This window comes from Lycorma delicatula, chromosome 2 (genome assembly GCF_047948215.1).
Source record: "Lycorma delicatula isolate Av1 chromosome 2, ASM4794821v1, whole genome shotgun sequence".
Taxonomy (NCBI): domain Eukaryota; kingdom Metazoa; phylum Arthropoda; class Insecta; order Hemiptera; family Fulgoridae; genus Lycorma; species Lycorma delicatula.
This window is the reverse complement of record NC_134456.1, coordinates 238,489,430-238,515,355: the sequence shown is the minus strand read 5'-3', so window position 1 is coordinate 238,515,355 and position 25,926 is coordinate 238,489,430. Positions and strand designations below refer to the sequence as shown.

The 25,926-nt window shown below is 31.1% G+C and overlaps 1 protein-coding gene across 9 annotated transcripts in view; it reads right to left on the bottom strand.

Annotated features, from left to right (window-relative positions):
- Window positions 1–25,926, bottom strand: part of LOC142319788 (uncharacterized) — a 60,885-nt gene that overhangs the window by 11,512 nt on the left and 23,447 nt on the right. For 3 of the 9 annotated variants that reach the window (XR_012755275.1, XR_012755273.1, XR_012755274.1), the window contains 3 exons: window positions 25,151–25,304; window positions 21,829–22,023; window positions 9,322–9,385 (listed from right to left, as the gene is read on the bottom strand). Coding sequence is in view for 6 of the 9 variants with exons in the window: in XM_075357469.1 (XP_075213584.1) it covers window positions 9,366–9,385; window positions 25,151–25,304 (174 nt within the window). In the remaining 3 variants the exon portion in view is untranslated. Of the gene's footprint in view, window positions 1–9,230; window positions 9,386–21,828; window positions 22,024–25,150; window positions 25,305–25,926 lie in introns of all 9 variants that reach the window. The other 6 variants (XM_075357469.1, XM_075357470.1, XM_075357473.1 and 3 more) reach the window with 3 other exon arrangements.

Below are 25,926 nucleotides of genomic sequence, written 5' to 3'. Positions count from 1 at the left end.
CTTTTCAGGAGTTATTTTTGGAAGTCTTGATGTGCAGTTCATTTTTCCATTATTTTCTATGTCTTCCTGAAAGTAAGATCATTTCCAATTAAAAATAATATAAAAATGAGATAGTCTCTAATCTAAATTACTAAAACTTAGTTGATGCAACAGTAAGACAATGAGTAGGAAAAATACACTTTGTCCTCTTTGTGGCATTTTGAACTCAAAAGTTCATCGCCGCATTGACAAGATGAAAATAAACTTGTCGAAAATAAACTTTACTATTATTAATATCCATTTCCTAAAATTAATTGCCTTACTAAGTTGGAAGTAGCATTTACCCATACAAATATAAGTACAATTAAGTGGTACGAGTATGACCTGCCACACTTAATGCATAAGAGGTTATAAAATGTACAATTTCAGTCCATTAAATGAAATTTTAAATTGAATTACTGAATTAACACTCAGTAATGAGAAAATGTTAATAGTTTTGCTGCTAATAATTGTTAAAACTTTTGTAGCAATAGTATGTCTAGCCACAAATTATTCTGTATTCAACTCACCTCTTCTGTAGATGATGAATTATGGTTTGAAGGTTAACAGTCTTTATCTTCATCAGTATTATCAATATCTGAAGAGGAATCATCACAATTATTGCTGGACAAAGTATTTAAAGAAAATAATTTTCTCCTAATACACAACTGGTTGTTCCTACTCTCTGCTATCTTTGGAAGCGGCTTGTTATGTTCTTCATCAAAAACAGCTGAAATGTCTTTGGAGCAATAATATAATTTGATGCACATTTGTTAGAATGTACATAATATATAACTATATAGAGAAACAAAATAGCATTTTGCACAAAATACCATCTATCTTCAAATCCTGGGGCTTATCGTATTCTTGCCCCAAATGTGATTGCGGCCTGCTTAATACGTAGTGGTGAGGTGGTAGGTATATGATGTGGTAAATAGACCTGTAATAGGAGTAGTGCTTAAGAATTTTAAAAGGTCCAGGATATTCCCAATACGTAAAATAAGGTAATGTGTTGTGATGTGAAAAATTATTGAAATATTTCTGCATTAGAAAGATTATTTCCGGAAGTATTGTTGAGAAAAATCACATAAGTAAAGGTAATATGCATTGCGTGCTTAATTCCATTATTTCCTATACGAAATAATCCAGCCTATAGGCTGGATTTAGAAAGGGCACTTGACTAATGACATTATATTTAATTTATATAATATTCAAAAATAAAAATTAAGGGATGGAATAAAAAGGTTTTTCTGTAGATCTGAGTTGCATTTAAAAAAATCAATAGAAATGTGACTTTTTACAAACATTATAACTTGGGGTTGTCTAACTATTTTATCTGTGTTGTAGAATTGTATGGAGATACTATAGCTAGGGTTTGGGGTAATATGATAACAATTAAAAAAAAAAAAAATGATAAGTGGTCTGAAACGGGGATGTTTGCTAATCGCTTGCTTACTATTACTGTTTTTATTGCTTATAAATGATATTAATAAGTATACAGGGGATGGGAGTAACAGGATGATATAAATATTAATATTATGTTAAATGTGGATGATCTGATTTCATTTGCTTCTAAGCTAAAAATTTTGCATAAATGAGCTAAATGATTATTGATTTATTGACATTAATGGTAATGAGTGTGAGATAGTTGATACAAGAGAGAAGAATAAAGAGGAGGGTATGTGAAAAGCTATTGAGTTCAGTTTTCACAGAAGATATGTCAGTGAATACGGATACAGATGGGAGTATTTAAACCTAGGTCTAGAAGGAATAAAATTAGTTTGATATTTATCAAATGAATATCAGAACTAATATCTGAATTATGGAAGAGAAGAATGGTCATGGTTGTGCTCTTTATGGCAATTTGAGAGTTAATAAGTACCATTATATGTTTTCTGGGAGGGTGTCCAAATTTTAATAGTATATGTAAGATCAAGTTGGAGAAAGAAATTATGGAAGAAGAGGAGGAAGTTAACAATCAGTTAGATGGGAGATAATGGGAAAAATTAGTCATATCTACGCCTATGTAGAAGTAGCTTTGCAAATAAGGAATTTTAATTACTGAGTGTAGATGGGGGTAAAGTATATTAAAGCACTTATTGGATATTACACGGTATATTATTATAGATTTAAAATTATCTTGCAGGTGAAGGTCACATGCTTATTCCCTTCCACTACATAAGGGAAGGGGAAATACATTCCCCCTAGACCACGGTAATAATACAATACTGAATTATACGTTTTCTCTTTAGAGATCAATGTTTGCCTTAAATATTTATTGTTATTGCATAACTCTGGTGTGCATAAGAAGTTACTACCTCACATCTGAAACTTTTGATTTCACGTAAAAATTTTCCTAATTTTCCCACATGTTCAAAAATATGGAAATGTAATGGCAACATTTAAATATGGACTTTAAAGCTGAAAAATTTGTAAAACTTTACATCAAATCTAAGTAAATTACTACAATGTATTGTAAGTGGTCATTCTGCAATCAAAATCTTTATGAAAATCTTCTACTTGAAGGTTTTCTGCATTTTTTTTTTTGTCTTGAGTCATTTGACTGGTTTGATGCAGCTCTCCGAGATTCCCTATCTAGTGCTAGTCATTTCATTTCAGTATACCCTCTACATCCTACATCCCTAACAATTTGTTTTACATCTTCCAAACGTGGCCTGCCTACACAATTTTTCCCTTCTACCTGTCCTTCCAATATTAAAGCGACTATTCCAGGATGCCTTAGTATGTGGCCTATAAGTCTGTCTCTTCTTTTAACTATATTTTTCCAAATGCTTCTTTCTTCATCTATTTGCCGCAATACCTCTTCATTTGTCACTTTATCCACCCATCTGATTTTTAACACTCTCCTATAGCACCACATTTCAAAAGCTTCTAATCTTTTCTTCTCAGATACTTCGATTGTCCAAGTTTCACTTCCATATAAAGCGACACTCCAAACATACATTTTCAAAAATCTTTTCCTGACATTTAAATTAATTTTTGATGTAAACAAATTATATTTCTTACTAAAGGCTCGCTTAGCTTGTGCTATTCGGCATTTTATATCGCTCCTGCTTTGTCCATCTTTAGTAATTCTACTTCCCAAATAACAAAATTCTTCTACCTCCATAATCTTTTCTCCTCCTATTTTCACATTCAGTGGTCCATCTTTGTTATTTCTACTACATTTCGTTACTTTTGTTTTGTTCTTGTTTATTTTCACACGATAGTTCTTGCGTAGGACTTCATCTATGCCGTTCATTGTTTCTTCTAAATCCTTTTTACTCTCGGCTAGAATTACTTTATCATCAGAAAATCGTAGCATCTTTATCTTTTCACCTTGTACTGTTACTCCGAATCTAAATTGTTCTTTAACATCATTAACTGCTAGTTCCATGTAAAGATTAAAAAGTAACAGAGATAGTAAAGAGATAAAAAGTAACAGAGATAGTAAAAAGTAACATCCTTGTCGGACTCCCTTTCTTATTACAGCTTCTATGTTGGTTAGTTTTTCCTTCCACTACTTCCTTCTTCTTCTACTATCTTCCTTCTACTATTAATCTGAGGCCTAAAATTGCTTCCCTTGTCCCTATACTTTTCCTGAAACGAAATTGGTCTTCTCCTAACACTTCTTCCCCCCTCCTCACAATTCTCCTGTATAGAATTCTAGTTAATATTTTTGATGCATGACTAGTTAAACTAATTGTTCTGTATTCTTCACATTTATCTGCCCCTGCTTTCTTTGGTATCATTACTATAACACTTTTTTTGAAGTCTGACGGAAATTCCCCTTTTTCATAAATATTACACACCAGTTTGTATAATCTATCAATCGCTTCCTCACCTGCACTGCGCAGTAATTCTACAGGTATTCCGTCTATTCCAGGAGCCTTTCTGCCATTTAAATCTTTTAATGCTCTCTTAAATTCAGATCTCAGTATTGTTTTTCCCATTTCATCCTCCTCAACCTGCTCTTCTTCCTCTATGACACCATTTTCTAATTCATTTCCTCCGTATAACTCTTCAATATATTCCACCCATCTATCGACTTTACCTTTCGTATTATATATTGGTGTACCATCTTTGTTTAACACATTATTAGATTTTAATTTATGTACCCCAAAATTTTCCTTAACTTTCCTGTATGCTCCGTCTATTTTAATAAATGTTCATTTTTCTTTCCACTTCTGAACACTTTTCTTTAATCCACTCTTCTTTCACCAGTTTGGACTTCCTGCTTATAGCATTTCTTAATTGCCGATAGTTCCTTTTACTTTCTTCATCACTAGCATTCTTATATTTTCTACGTTCATCCATCAGCTGCAATATATCGTCTGAAACCCAAGGTTTTCTACCAGTTCTCTTTATTCCGCCTAAGTTTGCTTCTGCTGATTTAAGAATTTCCTTTTTAATATTCTCCCATTCTTTTTCTACATTTTCTACCTTATCTTTTTTACTCAGACCTCTTGCGATGTCCTCCTCAAAAATCTTCTTTACCTCCTCTGCCTCAAGCTTCTCTAAATTCCACCGATTCATCTGACACCTTTTCTTCAGGTTTTTAAACCCCAATCTACATTTCATTATCACCAAATTATGGTCGCTATCAATGTCTGCTCCAGGGTAAGTTTTGCAGTCAACGAGTTGATTTCTAAATCTTTGCTTAACCATGATATAATCTATCTGATACCTTGCAGTATCGCCTGGCTTTTTCCAAGTGTATATTCTTCTATTATGATTTTTAAATTGGGTGTTGGCAATTACTAAATTATACTTCGTGCAAAACTCTATAAGACGGTCCCCTCTTTCATTCCTTTTGCCCAGCCCGTATTCACCCACTATATTTCCTTCCTTGCCTTTTCCAATGCTTGCATTCCAATCTCCAACTATTATTAAATTTTCATCTCCTTTTACGTGTTTAATTGCTTCATCAATCTCTTCATATACACACTCTACCTTATCATTATCATGGGCGCTTTTAGGCATATAGACGTTAACAATCGTTGTCGGTTTAGGTTTTGATTTTATCCTTATTACAATGATTCTATCACTATGCGTCTTGAAATACTCCACTCTCCTCCCTATCTTCTTGTTCATCACGAAACCTACTCCAGCCTGCCCATTATTTGACGCTGAGTTAATTTTCTGCATGTCTAATGCATTTTCTCCAGTCATCTATTGTTACGTGGTTTATTGCATCTTCCAATAATATTTTTACTTCATCTATTAGAAATGTACTATTTATGGCTGTCACCTCACTTTTTATGTGAACCCAAATTATCTCGATTGGATTTCATGTCCCATTTCTGTCTTCAAGCTCAAACAGTATGTATTATTCTGTGTTCATTAATAATAGACAATAATTCAGGAATTGTGTGTGAAGGACTGTGTGATATTTTCTTCTTTTCTAACCTTGAAACAATTTCCACCTTTTTTAAGTTTGTCACTGGCACTATCTCTTTAAGAACTAAATGATAGCTGGGGTTATCCATCACAATAACACAGTTTCTTCCAAAGACTGTAACAAATTTATAATCCGTTCTTGAAATACATCACCGTTCATTTCTTGGTGGAAGTCCCCTGTATGTTTTGACTGAAAAACTAGAGCACAGTCTTTTATAAAACCAAGTTCATAATAACCAGCGTAGCAAATACCTAAACCAGATCCTTTCCCAACCAGAATCTTAAGCTTCAACCACAGCTTGTTGAATTCGGCAAGATGCATTTCCTGGATGGTTCTGGTTTACCCGCATTTCATCTAGGTAAATTACTGATCTAGAATTTTTTAAATTAATTTCATGCATTTTCTTTAAAATTTTACCTGAGCAAGAATAATGTCAGACCTCTCCATCAAAAATGTATGGGTCATTTCATTTATGAAAGCAGAACCCTAATTTTCTTACAATTTTCCACATGTAATATGTACTACTGGAAAACATTTTTTTTTCAAAATGAATAATTTTACTGGTTGTGAATACTCCCCCTCTTATCATAAAATTCTTGAATGGAACGACAAACTATATCTTTATTAAAATCATCTAGATCCATGTAATTATTAATATCTTTAATTGACTAGCTCTTGCTTGTGCATGATATTTTATGATCTATTATCCTTTGATATTTTTCCATACACTTTGATATCTTTGTTATCTATTTTACAAAGATTTTGTATATTTTATAATACAATTGGAAAAAACAACTAAAATCCTGTTAAATTTTACAAGTAGCATCCATAAACTTATCTTTTGTAAAACTCCAGTCAGTATAATTTATGGTAAAAAATTTTAGTTTTTTTTTTACTCTATTCATAAGAAAATCTACAATGTTGTGATTTACTTCAAGATTTAAAGTTGCGAACATAGTTTTTGGTCTGTTAAAATTGGCTTCAAAACTGTTCGTTCTCTTTTATATTCTAAAAATCAGTGTTCTATCAAACAATTACTGGAGGGCTAGGCAAGGCCTCTAACTTGTAAATTTATTAATTATTCTCTGATCCTTCTTAATATGACAATTAAATACTGATGAACACAAAGCATGTAAATTATTCTATCTTATAAATATTGACATAATTACACATCATTATATTACTAAAATTTTTATCTACTTTGAAAATCTTGCTTTACATCTAAAAAAAAAAAACAACAAAAAACAACCCATTCTGCTCCTGATATGAGATAGTTAGTTTCCCTGCAATGTAATTCAAAATTTGTGAAGCTTCATTAGTAAAACAGCTCATATTTACTATCTTCAATCATTACATTATCTTTAGCACTGTCAAAATTATGTTATAAGCAACAGCATATGTTACTTTAATGCAATAATTTTTTATATAAGTCTCAAGATATTTAAAAAAATCCTTTTTATTATAAATTATAATAATGCATACTTTTGGTACAATGTATTTTAGTTACAACTGTGTTGACATCTACACAAAGCTGAAATAAAATTGGTAATTACAAACAAATTTATTCATCTCATGAATGCAATCATTTAATAGGAACTTGAAATCAGTATAGAAAAGTTTAAGCAACATTTATATGCTTCGCATATACACAACCCAGACAACCAGGTCACAAGACAACCCAGAATAGAACCAGGTCTATTAAATGTAGTTTCAAGATATTCATCAACCACTCTGTCTGATGGTATTTCTTGTAAAATACAACCACGAGGCTGTTAAGACTAAAACTTTGTTTAAATTCACTTCATATACATAACAATTGACTTGATTTTTTAAAAAAACTTGTTCTATGACTGGACAGGAAAATTTAACACAATTATTTTATCTATTTATATTATCTGCTTGAAGAGATGATGTTTGTGAGAATGCATTTAATATTAACTTTAGTGTTATTATATTATAATTAACAATTGCCCAAATCAGAACATTAAAAATATCAAAATTTCTCAGCATTTTGATCTGCAGCATATACTACTTACGTAGATTCACATATCTAACCTTAATTTTATTTTTTTAGACAGTTCTCATATATATATTTTTTTTTCTTAAAAATTTTGTTTTTTAAAGTTACATATTTAAATAAAGTTAACAATTAAAATTTTTAAAGTTTTTTTTAAAGTTAACAATTAAAATATTTTTATTAAGTGATGTTTTTTTATATAACTCATAAGATCAGTAATAAATAAATATTGCTACAAATACCAGAATGATTAGAATATAACAGAGATTGAAAGAAAACTGAATTATTTACTTCATTCACTTAATAATCATAGTAAAAGAGAGTGGCAGAGAATTGGAAAGTGTTAAAAAACTGTAGAAGGAGAAAGCTAAGATATTTCAAGTAAAATATGAACTATTGTGCAAAAGTTAAATTAAATCTAATTAAATTCAATCTCTTTAAGTTAAATTAAAGTTAAATCTAATTAAATTCAAATGAATATCTTCGATACTGCATAAAAAGCAATGAAAGAAACTGATAAAATGGTATCTAAATAATGTTATAAAGCAAAATGTAGAAATAGATTCATAACAGAAATGTATGTTTCCAGTATAAAAAAAAATGTAAATATTAATTATATTCTGAATTTTTCTTGCTTCCCCAAAATTATTTACAAATTGTAGTTCACTCAGACATAAAATTTTCATATATATATATATATATTAAAAAAAACACAGATTAATTTAATTAATATGGACCATATTCTAATCCAGATATTCGCAATTAATTTACAATTCAAGCAGCCTTCATTCACGTAACTATCTTAAGGGGAGACAGTAGTTCTGTTTCCAACCTATCTTCCCGATACTAACATAAGCAGCATTTTCTCAGCTTGTATTAATCCGATCATTATGAATTGTTTGTGCTGTTTACTATATCCTTGATACATATTTTAACATGAGGAGGATTTTTAAAAATTTTGATTTAAAAAATAAATAAAAATGTTTTTGTATTCAAGTGTGACATGTATCAAATTCTGGTCAATTAAACTGTATAAAACATACAGGAACTATTTTCAACAAATATCTCTTGTTAAAACGTGAATATGGGTATGTAAAGACATGCCTGAAAATTTGGGCTTGATTGGTCATTTGGTTTCCGAGAAAATGTTCCTTTTGTGCTAAAATCATAGAACTCTCAAAACTGTAAAAATAAAATACATCTTTAGACAGCCTAAAAACAGTCCAGCTCCATATTCTGCTTCCTGCTCCGCTTCCAACTTTATCTTGGCAACCTTCTTTTCTCTTGTGGCTAATCTTTCGTAATATGAAACTGACTTTTCAGCTTGTCAGATTCATTGTGTGTCAAGATCTTTATGGCCTTTACCATGTAATATCCAGGTTGAAGTCCAAGTCTATGAATAACATCACAAAACTAATGTTTCTTTTGTTAAATGTAGACACAGCTTCATACACGCCAAATTATAAATACATTTTTTTGGAAGTACTGTCCACACTACATTACTGAAGGATTTATTTACATTTTCTGTAGTTCAATGAATACACTTAATCGATAAATTACGGTCTGATAAAGCTTGAAAAACAGGTATTTTTACTTTCAAAACTGCCCCAGGGATACTTCTCCTATGTTTATAAGGTGGTTGCTGAGGATCTACCAAGTGTTTATTATATTTACACCAACTCTTTATTCCTTTAGGAGACAACCTGTTACCACCTGGTTCATCACTGTCATGAACACTGGAGAAAAATCTATTTGCAGCACAAATTTCAAAAAGCATAATAATGAAATACAGACCTGAACTAGCAACGGCCTTTACAATCTGGTAGAAAAAGGTAGAAGTCTGTTTGATCTGCTGGTAAATTGGCAAGTATGATTATATCCTTACCTAAATGTAAATCATCACAACCATTCTCTATGAGAATCAATGGATTATCCATACTTGTCACTTCCTGCAATAAAGATAAAGTATATCATTAATGATAAGTATATATAAAATACAAGTTAGTATAAGCAAAATAATAAGTATATAAAAGAAAAACTTCCATAACGTACAGTACTTATTTACTTGCTTAATAAGTGTCCGATCAGAAAACCCTAAAAAATTTCATTTTCTACAATTACATTATGATTTCTCTTGTAAATCACTTTAATTTTAAAGCTTGCCGAATAGTGCATAAATTTTCAATGTTTGCATTATGAAGTGATGTTGGAAAACTTTATCAGGCTCATATGGAAAAATGCATAACACTTGTTTCAGAGATGAACAGTGGTGGCTTGTAGCTAATATTAGTGGGGGTGCTGCTCCAGAAAACCTTTTTCTGGGCATTTTCAAGGCCATGGTTAAAGTTTTTTTGTAAAATAAAGGAACTGGAAAAGAATGAATCAATTAGAATAGCTGGAAGCAGAATAATAATCTAATTCTACACTTTATCACATTCAAGAATATGGTACACGATTTTTAAGCACATTGTGCTTAAAAACTGTATTCAATTTAACCAAATAAATAATAAAATGTCAATGCAGTAATATTTTTTAGTATTATTAAATAATAACTTAATAAAATGTCTGCTTAAAAACAAAAGTCCTATGGCCCTTAATTTAAATTTCTGCATACAGAGAAACAAATATATAATTTTTTTTTACTAATTTCCTTCTCTTTCACTTTTCCAGCGTGTTTTTGGACAGATATGGCAATCAAAGAGCCATTGCTTTCCACTATCTTCTGATCACTACAGAAAAGACAACTAAACCAGTTTCACATTCCTTCCACCAACTAAAGTAGAAAAGAGATCGAACAAGGAATGTTCCATGAACACATGGAGTAAAAAAAAACTACCTTCCACCAGCACGCCAGGGTCAGAACTGCAGGAGCAACGGTGCTCTGTCCCTTGTGTGCGTGCCCACAACAGCCAAACACCACGCCGCTGGAACTGTGAAGCACACAGTTCCATATAAAGATTTTTGTATCTTTTTCATAAACTGGGGGATGGCTACTGACACATTAAGCTTAAGGATTATACATTGTACAAGTGTAAAGAAAGAATTAAAGAAAAAAGGATTCATTATATTAAATTTTACCTAATATCAAGTGGAAATAGGGGGTGCTGGCAGTTCCACAGTGCCTACACACGAGCCACCACTGGAGATGAATATTCTGATAATGATTAAATTGCAACAATTTTAATAACATTCAGTCACCTTAGGAATTTTTTTGTAACCAGTACAGAAAGTATACACTCTCTTAATATTCAAATGATACTCAGTGATGATGAATGTGATATTTTATTGATCACAATTCAAAAAATTCACACTCATTCATCCATGCTTCTACAGTGGAAGTTTGAACCCTGTTCTCAGGATATTATAGAGGAATGTAAGGAAATTTGGAACAACAGTGGCATTAGATATATCTCCTCTAGCTAATATTTCATTGACTTAAATACCTGCACACTTGCCCTTTCTTAATTTTCAAATAAAAGTCCACATCTTTATGATCATATCTGCTTAGAAAACCTTCCTTTGCACAGTGGTACCTTCAGAGAAGTACATTTCAAAACATAGGTACAAAGAATAACTTCTTGGTCTATTTGGTACTCATTAAATGCTGAATAAGATTCAAATTTATGATTCAATTTATAATACCAAAAAGCAGCCACAAAAACGCCTATTTTGAAAGACTTCCTTGTATATCAAATTCAGACTGTCCAAAGTCAGAACCTACTAATGATGTGTTTTGGCTATGCCAAACAACTTGGTTGACTTGACTATTAAAAAAGTAATTTATTAAATCAGCAGTACGTCGAGGTACTAAGTGACTATACTGATTGTGGTTTTTTTCTATCTAAGTGAGGTTTTGACTGAAGTTGAATTTTCCATACCTATCAAAAACAAATACTTTGTCAATAAGCATGAATAAATTTAAATTTTACAAATCCAACCAGCTCTCCACTAATACATGAACAGCAGTAAACTGGGAAAATAATGTGGAAGCATGAACAACTACCTCAACAACGGAACTAGTGAAGAACAGAGAAATATTGATTATATCCATTCTAATGCTTTCAGAGTTGATGATGGCTGGTGAGACTGAAAATTCCATCAAATGAAAAATGGACCGGTGGAAAATTATTATCACAAAAACAATTTTCCACCCAGAGGGAAAAAATGAAAGCAATATAAAACTGGAACTGACAATACGAAACTGACAACAGGAAAGTTTCAAAAAATAATTTTTTATAAGGAATGTTCTTATCATAGTTAAAATACGATGATTGCAGACAAAGAAAAATTAAGTTTTTTATGAATTTTTTATGAAATAAGTGTGTAACTATGATTTACTTTGCTAATAAAAGTATGTTTATTTTCTTTTCAGTTATTTACTTTACCCTTAACATTACAGCAAAGGATTAAAAAAAATAACATGTGTATTGCAAATTAAATGTAGTTTTAAGAAAACAAAAAATTAATGCACATAGACAGATGACAAACCAGTCAAATTAAACATCTTCTCATCAGAATAACAATAATAATTTAATAATTCACTCAATGAAACAGATTATAGGTTTCAAATAACCGATTTAATAATTTATTTAGTTTAGTGCAACTGCATGATATACAAACACATTGTAACTGCTTATCTTCACATCAATGCTTTACTGCAGAAATGAAAAGTACAGTCTGGGATTATTGGTTTGAATCATCTGTAATACAAGATTTATACTGTAAATACAATTTTACCAATCATGTCTAAAGAAGACATTCAAAAATGTTTTTAGACAATAACAGTATGTTTCTATTTGTACTATCACAGACCTTGAAATACTGTATTCTCAGCTCTCACTTTCCTAGCAACCATCCTATGCCCAACAACAGTCTCGTCTTTTTTTTCAATTACCCTCCCATCGTTTCCACTCACCACATACTATGATTTGTAAATGTACATGGATCTACTTCATACTCCAGTTACTAACCTGCTTGGTTTTTTGTTAGTTAATATATTTAATTTGCTATACATTATTATTATTATTTTTGGTACTTAAAAAAAAATTATAGTTGTCGATTCATGTATAAAGTTTGCCATTCTATACAGATCTATCAACATTTAATAAATCAATGTAGATAGCTCTGTTAGTTATATATTAGCAGCTGCTTTGTACCTGATAAGTAAGGTGCCTGACTGTACACTGGCAGATTTTAGTTTAGGTCCAATGAACTTTTTACTGGAATTTCTAGTGGGATTACTATCCAGGAGCTGAGCATGCAATTGCCTTACACATTTATAAATTTTTTTATATTTCCCAAAAGATCTCCTTAAGGGACACAAATGCCAGGGTGGGGAAGGAGAAGCAAACAGTTTCAATCCAAAGTGAAGGAGAAAGATGGGAGGAAGTAAACAGGATGAAACAGTAGGGAGGAGGATCAAAAAGGGAGAAATTAAGAAAAAGTGAGGGAAATAGGAGTCATATGATATAAGTGAGGGACTGAGGGTAGAGGCAGTTTTCATAACTGAAATGCAGTAGGGAGAGGTGGGTTATTCCACATATCCGATTGCAGGAAGCCCAACAAACAGGTGCAAATTCCAACAGGCAGCACCCAGATCCATCAGCTCCTTTAACAGACTCAAAAGGACCGAGAAGATGGGGGAAAATGGAAAATATTGGATAAGAAGGATTTGATCAGATTGGATTGGATAAGAAGGATTGGTAGAGCTAGGAGAGAAAGAGAAGATATGATCAGCTAACATCCTGACTTCTAGTAGGCTGAAAAGTAGAAAATGAAAACAAGAAAACAATGATTTATTATAATCACAAAAAATATTGAAGCCAGTCATTGTACTTAAATATATTTCTGATGTAGATCATTTAGTGTAGCTGGGATGCATCTTCATATTTTTTTAAGTTTATGTTTATGATAGTTTATAATCAGATGATATGGTACAAAAAAAAAATTATGTATAGTTTTACAAAATAATAGAAGTTTGTGTAAGAAACTTTTGTTGTTTCTACAAGAGCTATTATTACAAGGAAAAATGCATGAAATAATAGTACTGACTGAAATATTGGTTTTTGAGGAAGAATTATTTAAATATCAAATAGATAATTGTAACTGTTTCTCTAACAGTAATTCTGGTTATAGAACAGGAGGAGTTATTGTGTATATTAAAAAGGAATAGAAGGCAACATTGTATTGATTATTCTAAAATAAATTTTAAATACCACACGGTATACAAATTGAAATTGAGTAAAACAATTTTAATTTTAATCTAACTGTTTTCTACATATTTAATTTGGTGTCAAAGGATATCTGTTTACAGGAATTAGAGAATTATTTGCAAGCAACTGAATATGAGAATGCAATTTACACCGGTGATATAAATATAATTAGTATGATCGATAATGCAACAACTGCTATTTATTTACTTCTACTGCAAGGTCATGGTTTTAGTTTTATAATGAACAGTCCTACAAGACTTATATCTAGTACATGTATAGACAATATTAGTACCATAAGGAAAAAATAAGTTCTGAAAATTATGATTTTGAAATTCTTGATAAAGACACTACAGATCATTCATCGATCACAGTATTCATAATTTTAGTCTAACATGTAATAAAATTAAGGATAATGTTAGTAAAGTTTACATGAATATTGATAAGCTAAAAGAAAAACTTAATTCTATAAACTGGAGTATCGTCTTCAAATCTGAAGATGTGGACAATGAGTGTTTCAACTCAGTAAAAAACATATATACATGTAAAACTAAAGATAATCCCTTAAAGTCATGAATAAATGTTAATCTAGTATGTAGAATTGAAAAAAGAAATACATTGTATAAAAAAACAAAACTGCATGCAAACAACATAAATATCAAAAATGTTATGTAAAATATAAAGATAAATTACAAAACGATTCAGAAATCACTAAAGATAAATATTTCAGTGATCTTACTTTCAAGAACCAAAAATAATACAGAATAATGGATGTGCATAGATCATTTATTAGGAATAGCTGGAGCTAAAAATAGTGAAATAGAATCATTAAAACTTATTGATGATGATGTTAAATGAGACAAATGCTTAATTGTGGAGGAATTTAATAATTACTTTTTAACTATAGTGGAGGAGATTAAGAAAGAAATACAAACAAGTGACATGCATTCTGATAAAACATTAATAAATACTGCCATACTGACATAAATCATTATTATCTGCGTCTCAAAAAATTCTAGAAAAAATTATAAAAACAGATTCCTACAAAAACAAACTTTTAAATAAAAATCAATATGGTCTCACAAAGGAAAAAATACTGAAGATACCCTTTTAAATTTTATGTCCAATATAATAGAAGGTAAAAACAAAGGTCAACAAGTAGCAGGTTTGTTCTTGAATTTGAAAAGAGTGTTTGATGTTGTTGATCAAAATATTTTGCTTTACAAACTAGGAAACCAGGAATAAGAGGTCAATACAATAAATAGTTCAAGATATATTTAAGGGGAAGATCTCAACAGCTCAAGATAAGAGAAAAAATGAGTTCTCAAAGTACAGTATTCTGCAGCGCTCTGTACTTGGAACTATTTTATTTATTATAAACATAAATGATTTATGTAATGGAAAATTTAATGGTACAGTGACAACATTTGCTGGTAACAGATCATTAGATTATGAAGCTGATATATGAAATAAAGAAAAACATTGAAGAAGACCTTATGAAAATTAAGTAGTGGTTAATGAAAAACTACTTAAATTTAAATTTAATGAATACATATTATATAATTTTTCAATTAAAATGTCTGCCAGAAACGTTATATAGCATAAAATATCACAATTTAAAATGTAATATAAACATAAATTGTACATACCAAGCTATACTGCAAGTAAATACAGTTAAGTATCTGGGAGTAATTTTATATATATATCTGTTTTGCAAGGAACATATAAGATAAACAAAATAAACAGAATTAAATATGTGTAAATTTTATTTCTTGGAGAATTTTTGTACAAAAAACTTACTAAAGATGTTGTACCATTCCTTGATAGAATCGAGATTAATGTATGGTATGTATAACTTGTTGGGGAGGTATGAATTATTCTAATATAAATGCATTATTGGTAGCACAAAAATACGTAATAAGAATGATTCCTCATAAAACAGATTTAGCGAATCTTTACCAATTTTTAAAAAACTTACCATATTGCCTTTAAGATATTTGTTTGTTTTTAGAGTCCAAAAAAATTTTTATAAAAGGTGTAATATGTATAGAGTAATGCACACATATGCCATGGGTAATTTAAGTAAGAATGATAAATTGTGTCGCCTTTACCAAAATTGGAACAGTATAGGCATTTTTATTCACTTGTAGCTCCGAAGGTGTACAATTTATTATCTAATAATACAAAGCAATCAAGAAATTTTAGAGAATAAAATACTCTATTATTTGTATGATTACTAGAATCTGATGAAACTGAAAAGTTATTATTGTAATTTTATTACACTGGTCAACATGATTTTTGTCTCACGAGTACCAACAAGTGTACTTATGCAGTATTTTATCCTGTTTTCAAATATGTATTTGGAATTTCTGCATCACCCACAGTTTTTTATTTTAATTTTTTTAAATATTTTAAAACGTTTTTTCGTTCATTTGTCTATTGAGAAGTAAAAGCTCCTAGAGTATTGTAAATATGATTGAACCAAATGAGCTAACTCAAAGGGTAGTGTTGCTACTGTTGTGTAGGTTCAGATGTGTACAGACATGTTCTAGTGTAGGCATCATTCATTTAGTTCTGGTTCATTTAGTGTCAGTTATGAAATAGTAGTGAACCAGTAAACATGTCATTGTGAGTGCTTTGTGTGTCTGAATTATTGTGTATTACATATTTCCAACTTTATTTCTTTTAATTAGTCGTTAGTTACAAAATGCCCAGAGTTGGTTTAAATCATCGTAACAATTTTTGCTATGTATGTGGTGAAAAGAAAAGTGACGCTCAAGTCACTTTTACTGCATTAGTAAAAAAGTGTTATGAACTTTATTTTGGGTGTAAAGTCGGGAACCAAACAAAGGCCTGAGCCCCAAATATCTGTTTTTTATTGTGTTCTAGGCTTTTTACTGCATGGAAAAATGGCACACGCCATATGCCATTTGCTATCTCTATGATTTGGAGGGAACCCAAAGATCACGTTTCTGATTTTTATTGCTGCTTAACAGACATTAAAGGGATTACATCAAAATCAAAACAGAGTGGTGTACCCTAACTTGCAATCTGCAATGATACCAGTTCCACACTGCAAAGAATTGCCCATACCAAAGGCTCCACAACATGTGACATAAGATGAAGAGAGCTCAGAGTCTGATGGAAGTCAGGAAGAAAAAGAAACAGATTCTAGTGATATAACTTTTGAACAAAGCTGTTCATCTGAGCCTTATTTACTGACTCAAGGAAATCTTAACAATCTCATACGAGATTTAAAGTTATCCAAAAAACAGTCTGAAATGCTTGCTTCCTGGCTAAAAGGATGGAATCTTCTTCAAAAGAATACAAAGATATGTACTTATTGCAATTGACATTCTGAATTTAAAGACTATTTTTCTGAAGAAAATGGCTTAGTACTTTGTTGAATGGCACTTGTTCATTGCTTCCTTTAAAGTTAGTAAAAAGAGCTGTGCTTCTGCGTAATGCAATAAGTCCCATCAGTACCTGTGGCTCACTCTGCTAGTATGAAAGAAAAATATGAAAATTTTTAATTTATATTGGAAAAGTTTCAATATGCAGTATATGAATGGAATGCTTGTGGTGATTTGTAGGCAATTACACTTATTCTTTATCTGTAGCTTGGTTACACTAAATACTGTTGATTTTTGTGTGAATGGGATAGTAGGGACAAAAAAACCATTTCATTATAAAATAATGGCCTAAATGCGAATCACTCATTCCTGAACAGAAAAATGTGAAACATACCCATTGTGTAATCCTAAAAATATCTATCTACTACTGTTATATATCAAACCAGGATTAATGAAAAATTCTGTCAAGGCCAGGGACAATAGTCCTAGTTTCATGTACTTAAAACCGAGGTTCCATAAAATTAGTGATGCAAATATAAGAAGTAATATTAGTGGGTCCACAAGTACGATCATTAATGCATGATGAAAAGTTTGAGGCACTACACTACACTTACACAGAGATGTAACAGTAATACAGAAAAACTAACTTCAAGTTTATACATCTAAACCCTTTATAGAAATGAACTTACAATAGTTTATTAAACATTGTTATTAAAATAATAAAAAATTACAAGAATCTTAGATCTATAAAGTGTTAATATTCTTGTAACAGACCACTGACCATCACTCTTCTCTAACACTGTCTTTTTTATTGTATATCATATTTATCAATTCTCAAGTGAGAAGATTGAAGCTTACCTCTGAACTGAGAAGCTTATCAAGAGCTCTTGATAAGCTTTTTTGACTCTCTCAATTTATTAAAATTATGCATACTTTTTATAAAAGAAAAGAATTATTTACATTTTTTATGAGTAGTTAAATTAAAAACATGTTTACCATCTCAATTACTGCTACAAAATAAACTATCCTGCTAATATTACAAGGTATATCAGATAACCAGACTGCTGCTTTTTCTACCATAATTTATTTATATTTTTTGAATATATATTTTTTCTAAGTTGAATACATATATATATATATTCATAAATATGGTGTCAAACTATGATAAGACCAATATTTAAAATAAATATTAAAGTTATTTCAAAAGCTCCACACAAGGGGCTACTAAAAAAAAATTTAATGTATAGGTTTTTAAAAATTAAAATGATTTCCAAAAAATTAAAAAATGTTTATTTGTCAGTGCTCAGTTTTAAATAAAGAGCATAGTAGAGCGTGATCTGCTATGTGTTCTGATCTAAACCAGAACTACATTATACAGGAAAACATTATTCATGAAAACAGCATATGAGAAATTTTACCTGATAACAAGCATAATAACCAATAGCTTACTCATTCTAAACAACTGATAAATGATGCATATACAGGTGATTCAAAGAAACGGGAAATTAAAAAAATTAAATAACGTTAATGAAAAATTTTTTTTAGAAAATGAATTTTATTTCATGTAATTGTACAAATGTTGCCATTTTAGGATACATACATTTTAGTTTATTTTTTAAAGATGACATCTTGCAGGTGACCTCCTCGTCTACGTAAACACTCATGAAGTCACTTCGTTAAATTGTTCATGGTTTGGCGTAACATCTCAACTGGAATTTCCGCAATTGCTTCTCAGATCTTTGCCTTCAGTTCTTCCGTTGTAGCAGGTCTACTGTGGAACACTTTGCTTTTAAGGTGACCCGACAAAAAGTAATCACAAGCTGAGAGATCAGGCGATCTGGGAGGACATCTAATGTCACCATTTCGTGAAATGACACGTTGTCCAAACAATCGGCGTACAGCTGCCGATATTTGTGCAGTATGTGATGTTGCTCCGTCTTGTTGAAACCAGGCTGTGTTAAGAATTGGTGGAATTCTCTTTTGTTGTTCCACAACAAAGGTTTCAAGCACGGCAACGTAACGAGCCGACATCACTGTAATCGGAAGACTGTTCTCATCCTCAAAAAAATAAGGGCCTATAACACCGTAAGATGACATAGCACACCACACGGTAACTTTCTGGCTGTGCAACGGATGCTGGTGTAGCTGCGTAGGATTTTCTTGTGCCCAGTATTTGAAATTTTGCTTGTTAACAAATCCACTGAGGTGGAAATGTGCTTCGTTTGATATCCACAGTTCGTGAACAAACTGTTCGTTAACATTTATCTTCTGAAGCATTACATTACAGAATTGTGCTCGCACAACTGTATCGTTCGGTTTCAGTTCCTGGACTATCTGCAACTTGTATGGATGGAATTGCAAGTCCTTCACTAATATTCTTCGAACTCTTGAACTATGCAAGTAAAGATTCTGAGAGACGACGGATTGACCGATGTTGACTTCGTGTAACAGAATCTTGTAAAGCTTGAACATTCTGTGGTGTACGGATGGTTCGCTCACAGCCTGGAGGTTTCTTTTTCATTGCCGAACCAGTTTCCTCAAAATTAGATATCCATGTTTTAATTGCATATGCTGATGGAACACGGTCGTGCCGTCCCAGATTAAAATGATGGCAAAATTCTCTACGCGATCCCTCCACACTGTCATTGTTTTTGTAAAACACTTTAATAGCAAATGCACGTTGCGCACCACTCCAAGGATCCATGACAACTAAATGGCAGGTTAGGTTAGAGAGGCTGGCGCCACTTATCAAGTGATACCAATCGCCCATGGCTACCAACACAACTTATAAACAGGGTGTTTACACAGTGTGTAAACACCCTGGTGTTACAGGGTGTTTCTTTGAATCACCCTGTACAAGGGTTTTTTTTTTCAAGGTCCGATCGGTCACAAAATTAAAACCACAGTGAAAATATAAAATGTTTAATTTGTAACAAGTACTTACATAGTTACGCTATTTCTCTACATAGTCGCCACTTTGATTTAGATATTTGTCATAGCTTGGTACCAACTTTCCAATACCCTCGTCATAGAAAGGAGCCACCTGTGTTTTTAGCCATGTTTCTATGCAGGTCTGCAGCTCAATGTCTGTGCCAAAATGTTGTCCTTCTAGCCAGCATTTCATGTGAGCAAAGAGGTGAAAATCGGTTGGAGCCAAGTCCGGGCTGTATGGTGGGTGATCAAACACTTCCCCCAATGAAAATGCTACAGGAGCTTCTTTGTTACAGCTGCAGTGTGTGGCCGAGCATTGTCATGGAGAAAGACAACGTTATCATGCCTGATGACAACATTCCTCTCCGCTTATTCTGAATTGCCCTTCGTAGATGTTGAAGAGTCGTGTAGTATGAGGCTGCAGTGTCACGTCCATCAGGGTCGTGCCACGTTCCATGAATTCCACCAAGAGAACTCCATTCTGATCCCAGAACACAGTAGCCATACACTTTCTGTTGGAGAAGGTTCGCTTGAACTATTTTGGTTTACTGGGAGAATGAGAATGCATCCACTGTTTGGATTGTTCTTTTATTTCTTCAGTTTCGAAATGGACCCATATCTTGTCCCCTGTGACAATTTTGCTCAAAAAATCTTCTCCTTCATTGTGGTAGCACTGGAGAAACATTGAGGAGGCGTCCATTCTCATTGTTTTGTGATGGTCGGACAGCATCTTGGAAACCCATCTCGCACACAGTTTGCGGTACTGAAGTCTCTCACTCACAATGTTGTAGAGAGCTGACCTTGAAATTTCAGGAAATGAATCACTCAATACAGAAATTGTGAACCGATGATTTTCTCGAATTGCCTCATCCAATCCCTTAAACGAGATCATCGGTTGACACTTGCTTCCTTCCCTGACCACCTGCATCATGAACATCTGTACGTCCTGCTTTAAAGTTCCTGCACCACTGTTGCACTTTGCTGTCACTCATTGAAGTTTCACCGTACATATTACTTATTTGTCGATGAATTTCAGCTGCATTACAGCCCTCAGCCTGAAGAAATTGAAATTGTTTTCAGCACTTCACACTTGGCGGGAGATGCCATTGTTGTAGACATGTTTACGTGCTAGCTGCGTGTTCAGAATTAAATGAAGTGACGTGGCATGACTGAAGGCCATACTAGAGACGCTGCGCAACACATATGCACAAAGGTTCATCCGATTTTTGTGCGGGTTTTTATTTCACGGCGATCGGACCTTGAAAAAAAATAACCCTCGTAATTTTGCTGCTTTATTATACTTCAGATCATATGAGATCTAATTGATGAAAACAAGTACATGTTTAAATTGTGGGGTTGCAAGATAAAAACTTTGTAAATAATGAACATACATATCTGATGTTATATGTATGAATTATCAAGCCATTGATATTTATAGTATTTAAAAATGCTGCTTCCTGATATGATCTACTCTGGGAAGATTTACCTAATTAGATTTCCAATATTGGTCAAAAAACTGTTTATATTATTCACTGTTTAAAATATGAACTGTCTGTAATATAAAAATAAAGTCTAAATCACATTAACTATAAAACAAACATTAAATCAAATTTATCTGATTCAGTTCAAAAATTATTTAATGCCAGAAAAAGTAATTATTCTGTTCAAGTTAAAATTTTCAAAATTAATACCTGCTATTGTAATTGGTTAACTGTTCCCAATAAAACATATTTATGCCATACTGAAAGAATAAGTTTTTGAAAGAAGATTATGGGCTAATGCAATATAAAACGAATAGATTAAATGCAATGTATGAATCTTCAAACAGCTTAGCATTGTAATTTACAAAGTTTGGCCAAAGCTAGAGATTTAATCTATGATCTGTAATTGCTTTCGTACCTTATACTGCATACCAAATCTGTTAGCAATCCTGAGAGCAGAATAAATATATTGCACCAAACGAGAACTGTGAATTGCAATTTCGACTAATGAATTTACAATTTGCAGTGTACCCTTTTTGTTCTAAATTTTCATCTGTATTAGTATCTTCAATATCCCCAAGAAGACTGTAACTGCTTGCTGTACTAAGTGACACTAAATAAAATCATATAAATAATAGTTTAGGCTATATCTTTCACTGTATACAAATAGTAAATACATTCAAATAAGTGCCAAAGCAAAATAAATGTTTAATGAATACAACATTCTATTTTTAATAGAATAAAATTCACACTCGCTTACACTAATCACCATACACTTTATACTAATCCCCAGAAATATAGCAAACTAATAAAACAGCTTACATGAATAGTTTAATCCTGGGAAGGTATAAATAACATACCTTATAATAATGTAATATTTTTGAATATATCAATTTAAAAGGAATATTTTTATTATTTAAATCATTCTCCTAGTGCAGAAACTATGCATTTTTATGAAAAAATATATGATTAATATTGATGTTTTAAGACATCTAATACAATCTTGCTGCATTCCATCAACCATCCAAAAAATGTGAAAATAACTCAAATGACCCTAGTTTTAATTTTTCTTTAGCTAGAAAGGAAAATGTTTAAATGTTCAATTATTTTATTTTTTCACAGTCAATAATGAAGTTATTATACCTTTTTCTCACCTTATTTAATATATTTGATAAATTTTTATTCTAACAGAGTGGATAGTAAACGCTTACAATTGTTATAAAAATTATTTTTATGAGAATAAAAAAAACAATGCAATGTTTGGAATATGTAAAACAAATTGTTGGGGATGTAGGATGTGGGGGGTATATCGTAATGAAACAACTGGCACTGGATAGGGAATCTTGGAGAGCTGCATCAAACCAGTCAAATGACTGAAGACAAAAAAACCAAAAAACTGAACAATTGTTTTTATCTGGACATTTCACGAATTGGGCAGTCAATTTTTTCTTTTATGATGTTTCAGCCTCGAAAAGCCTGGGCCTACTCCACAACACCCCTCTGCTCCTTCTCTCTTCTCTCCTAAAGGCTATCCTTCTCTGTCCTCCAATTTGTAGCTTACATTCATTCTCCTTTTGCCATTATCATTTTGTATCTGTATTATAAAAAACAATTCTGTTGTGGTCCAAGGTGGTCATGGAAAACCAGTTATTTTTGTATAGGATGTTAATGCTAGCCCATGCCTGTACCAACTTACTACCAACCAAGTAATTTTTTATTTGGGTTTTCTTCTCCTAATGACTGAAGAGCCGACTTCTATCTACAAAGCGCAGTTCTGAGTTTAGTCAGCCTTGGGTATTTTATTTCTCCAGTACTCCCATATCTGGAGAGCACTTTTTTATCCACAAAATGGGGAGAAGCTTAGTGGCAGGGAGATCAGAAACTCCACACAAGAGAGCAACCATTGGGTTAAAGTTTTTTTTTACTATTTACTTGAGATAACCCACTTTGATATGAGTTAGAGGTTCTGTTGTATTAATCTGTTGGTTATTTGTAACCCTCTAGTAGCATGTTAAATTTTCACTCTTTTTCAACATTTTAATGCAATTAAGGAACTTCCAATATAATATTTTTGCACTAAATAGATTCTTTGGGAACACATATCCCACTTATTAATTTGCTCCTTCATCTTTATTATCATCCTTTATTTTCTACTGAATATATGACTTTTATTTTGTAATACTGCTAACAATAAGTAATTAATTCTTTAGAATGACTATTTGTAACCATTTTTAAGCACTTTATAAATACATAATTTTATATCAGTAATATAATCAACATTTTTATTAATCAATTTAAAATCACTAAATATGCCATAACAAAAGGTATATTTAATTTGTTGGTAATAGACAACAACCAGATTCACTGTAATATTCGTGTTATAAACAATATGTGTTTGGTAAAATGGTATGAAAATTAGTTATTCTACTTTACATTGTATGTTCAAAGAAGAACTTGCCACATTCTTTAAAAAAATATAAGCTGAATAGGCATTCCATATTTTCTTATAAACAAAAACTAAATATAAGAAACAGTTGGATATATATGTCATTGAAATTAATCTTTTTAGGATTCATACATTAATAGAATTTAAAATATATATATATATATATATATATATATATATATATATATATATATATATACTTTTTTTTGATCTTCAAATAATTCAGTAACATTCTGATCACTGTGCTAATAAAAACTAGTAAAAACTCAAATTGCATGAAATACAAACCACCAAAACACAGTAATTAGATAATAAGGTAAGTTTAACTAATCTAATGTGTTTTGATAGTTCATATTTCATATAATATACACCCTTGCATATATTTATCCATGTTTGTGTATTTATTCACTTTTTCAGAGATTAATAAAGAGATATCCAAAGTTCTTTTGCGAACTTACACAGCTACAATAGGTTGCTACAATGAAATAGCTACATCCCAATGATTGTGTTGTTTCAGGTCACCAAAATGATCATATATAATGGCTCAAAAACAATATTAACACCACAATTTTATATAGAATATAAATGTGAATTGCTCTTAAAACTGAAATCAAATCAAACTTCAAACTGAAATGTTTTGCATTTCAATTATCAATATTAGATAAATGATTTGGAAGTTATAAAAAAAAGAATTTTTTTCAGGTAAATTGTAATTTTTTTACCTTTTCAACATATTTCAAGAAAAATTGGGTTGATTTTGATGATTTCATTTCAATCAGAATAGCTCAATGGATACATTTTATCTAAGATTTTTTTATCAGTTATTGATTCTTGAGATATTCAAAAGGGCATTTTTTATTTCCCTTATTTTATTCTCTCCATTTATCTAAAAAATCACCGACTTGATGCTGATGAACCATACATCTTGAATATGTTATGAGAATTTAAATTAAATATTTTTTGTTTCAATTTTTTTTAATTTTATCAACAGATCAGTACACAAATTTGATGGTTAGCAACATTGATGATCCATCGTACAATAACATATTTGAAAATATTGTGTTGATATGATAACATCTATTGATATGTTGATACTATCAATACTTATTAAATAATGCTAAATTCTTACAGGTTGAAAATTCAAGATGATGCCAAAGATCAAATGTCTCCAAGATGAAGAGAATGTCATTATAGCAGAAAAACAGTTTTACCACATGAATAATGTTTTAACCTGTTTTCCTGGTATTTATTAGACTTAATGAACACTCTAAAAACATAATCATGGATTTCTTACTTTTCGACAGTGAAGATGAGAAAGAATCTGGAGAATAACAAATCTTTGATAAAGATGAATTATCTGATAATAATTGAGTGACATCCTGTGGTAGGTTACTAGGAGAATATTCGCCTTCTGCTAATCCAAGGCAACCATCCAATATAAGAGAATCCTGAAAATAATCCCCTTGTATGAAAATATATAAAGAAACATACATTCTTAAATTAATGGATAAACAGTAATGAAGATTTATTTTAAATCTAAAAAAATAAAGTACTGGTACAAAAATTAGGGGTCCTACAAAAATCAATATACATTTGGTGTAAATACACTTGTAATATTTCATGATAGAAAAAAGCAAAATTCAATAAATAGAAGAAAACATGTAACAACTGCTGATGAGCCTTGAGCCAAGCTAAAAATTAGAGTAGAGAGTTACAAATGAGAAGACACAATCAGCGTTATAAGATTCACCTCTTCGTAGGAACTTCATACAATATGATAAATAAAAATAAAACACAGAATTATATATAACAAAAAGGAAAATAATGGTCACTTAGATATGAAAAAGAAGAATAATGCTTTAAAATTCTCTAATTTAAATATAGCATTGCAAAGGATGATGAATATAAATTATTTAAAAAAAAATTAAAATAAGGTTAGCAAAAAAATAAAAACTTATATACAAAAGAAAGTGTCAGACACAGATTTAAAAAAAAAAATGTTTGTGTCGAGCATTGCAATTCATTTTAATGAAAAGTGGACAACAATAATAAAATAGGAAAGTTAAAGAA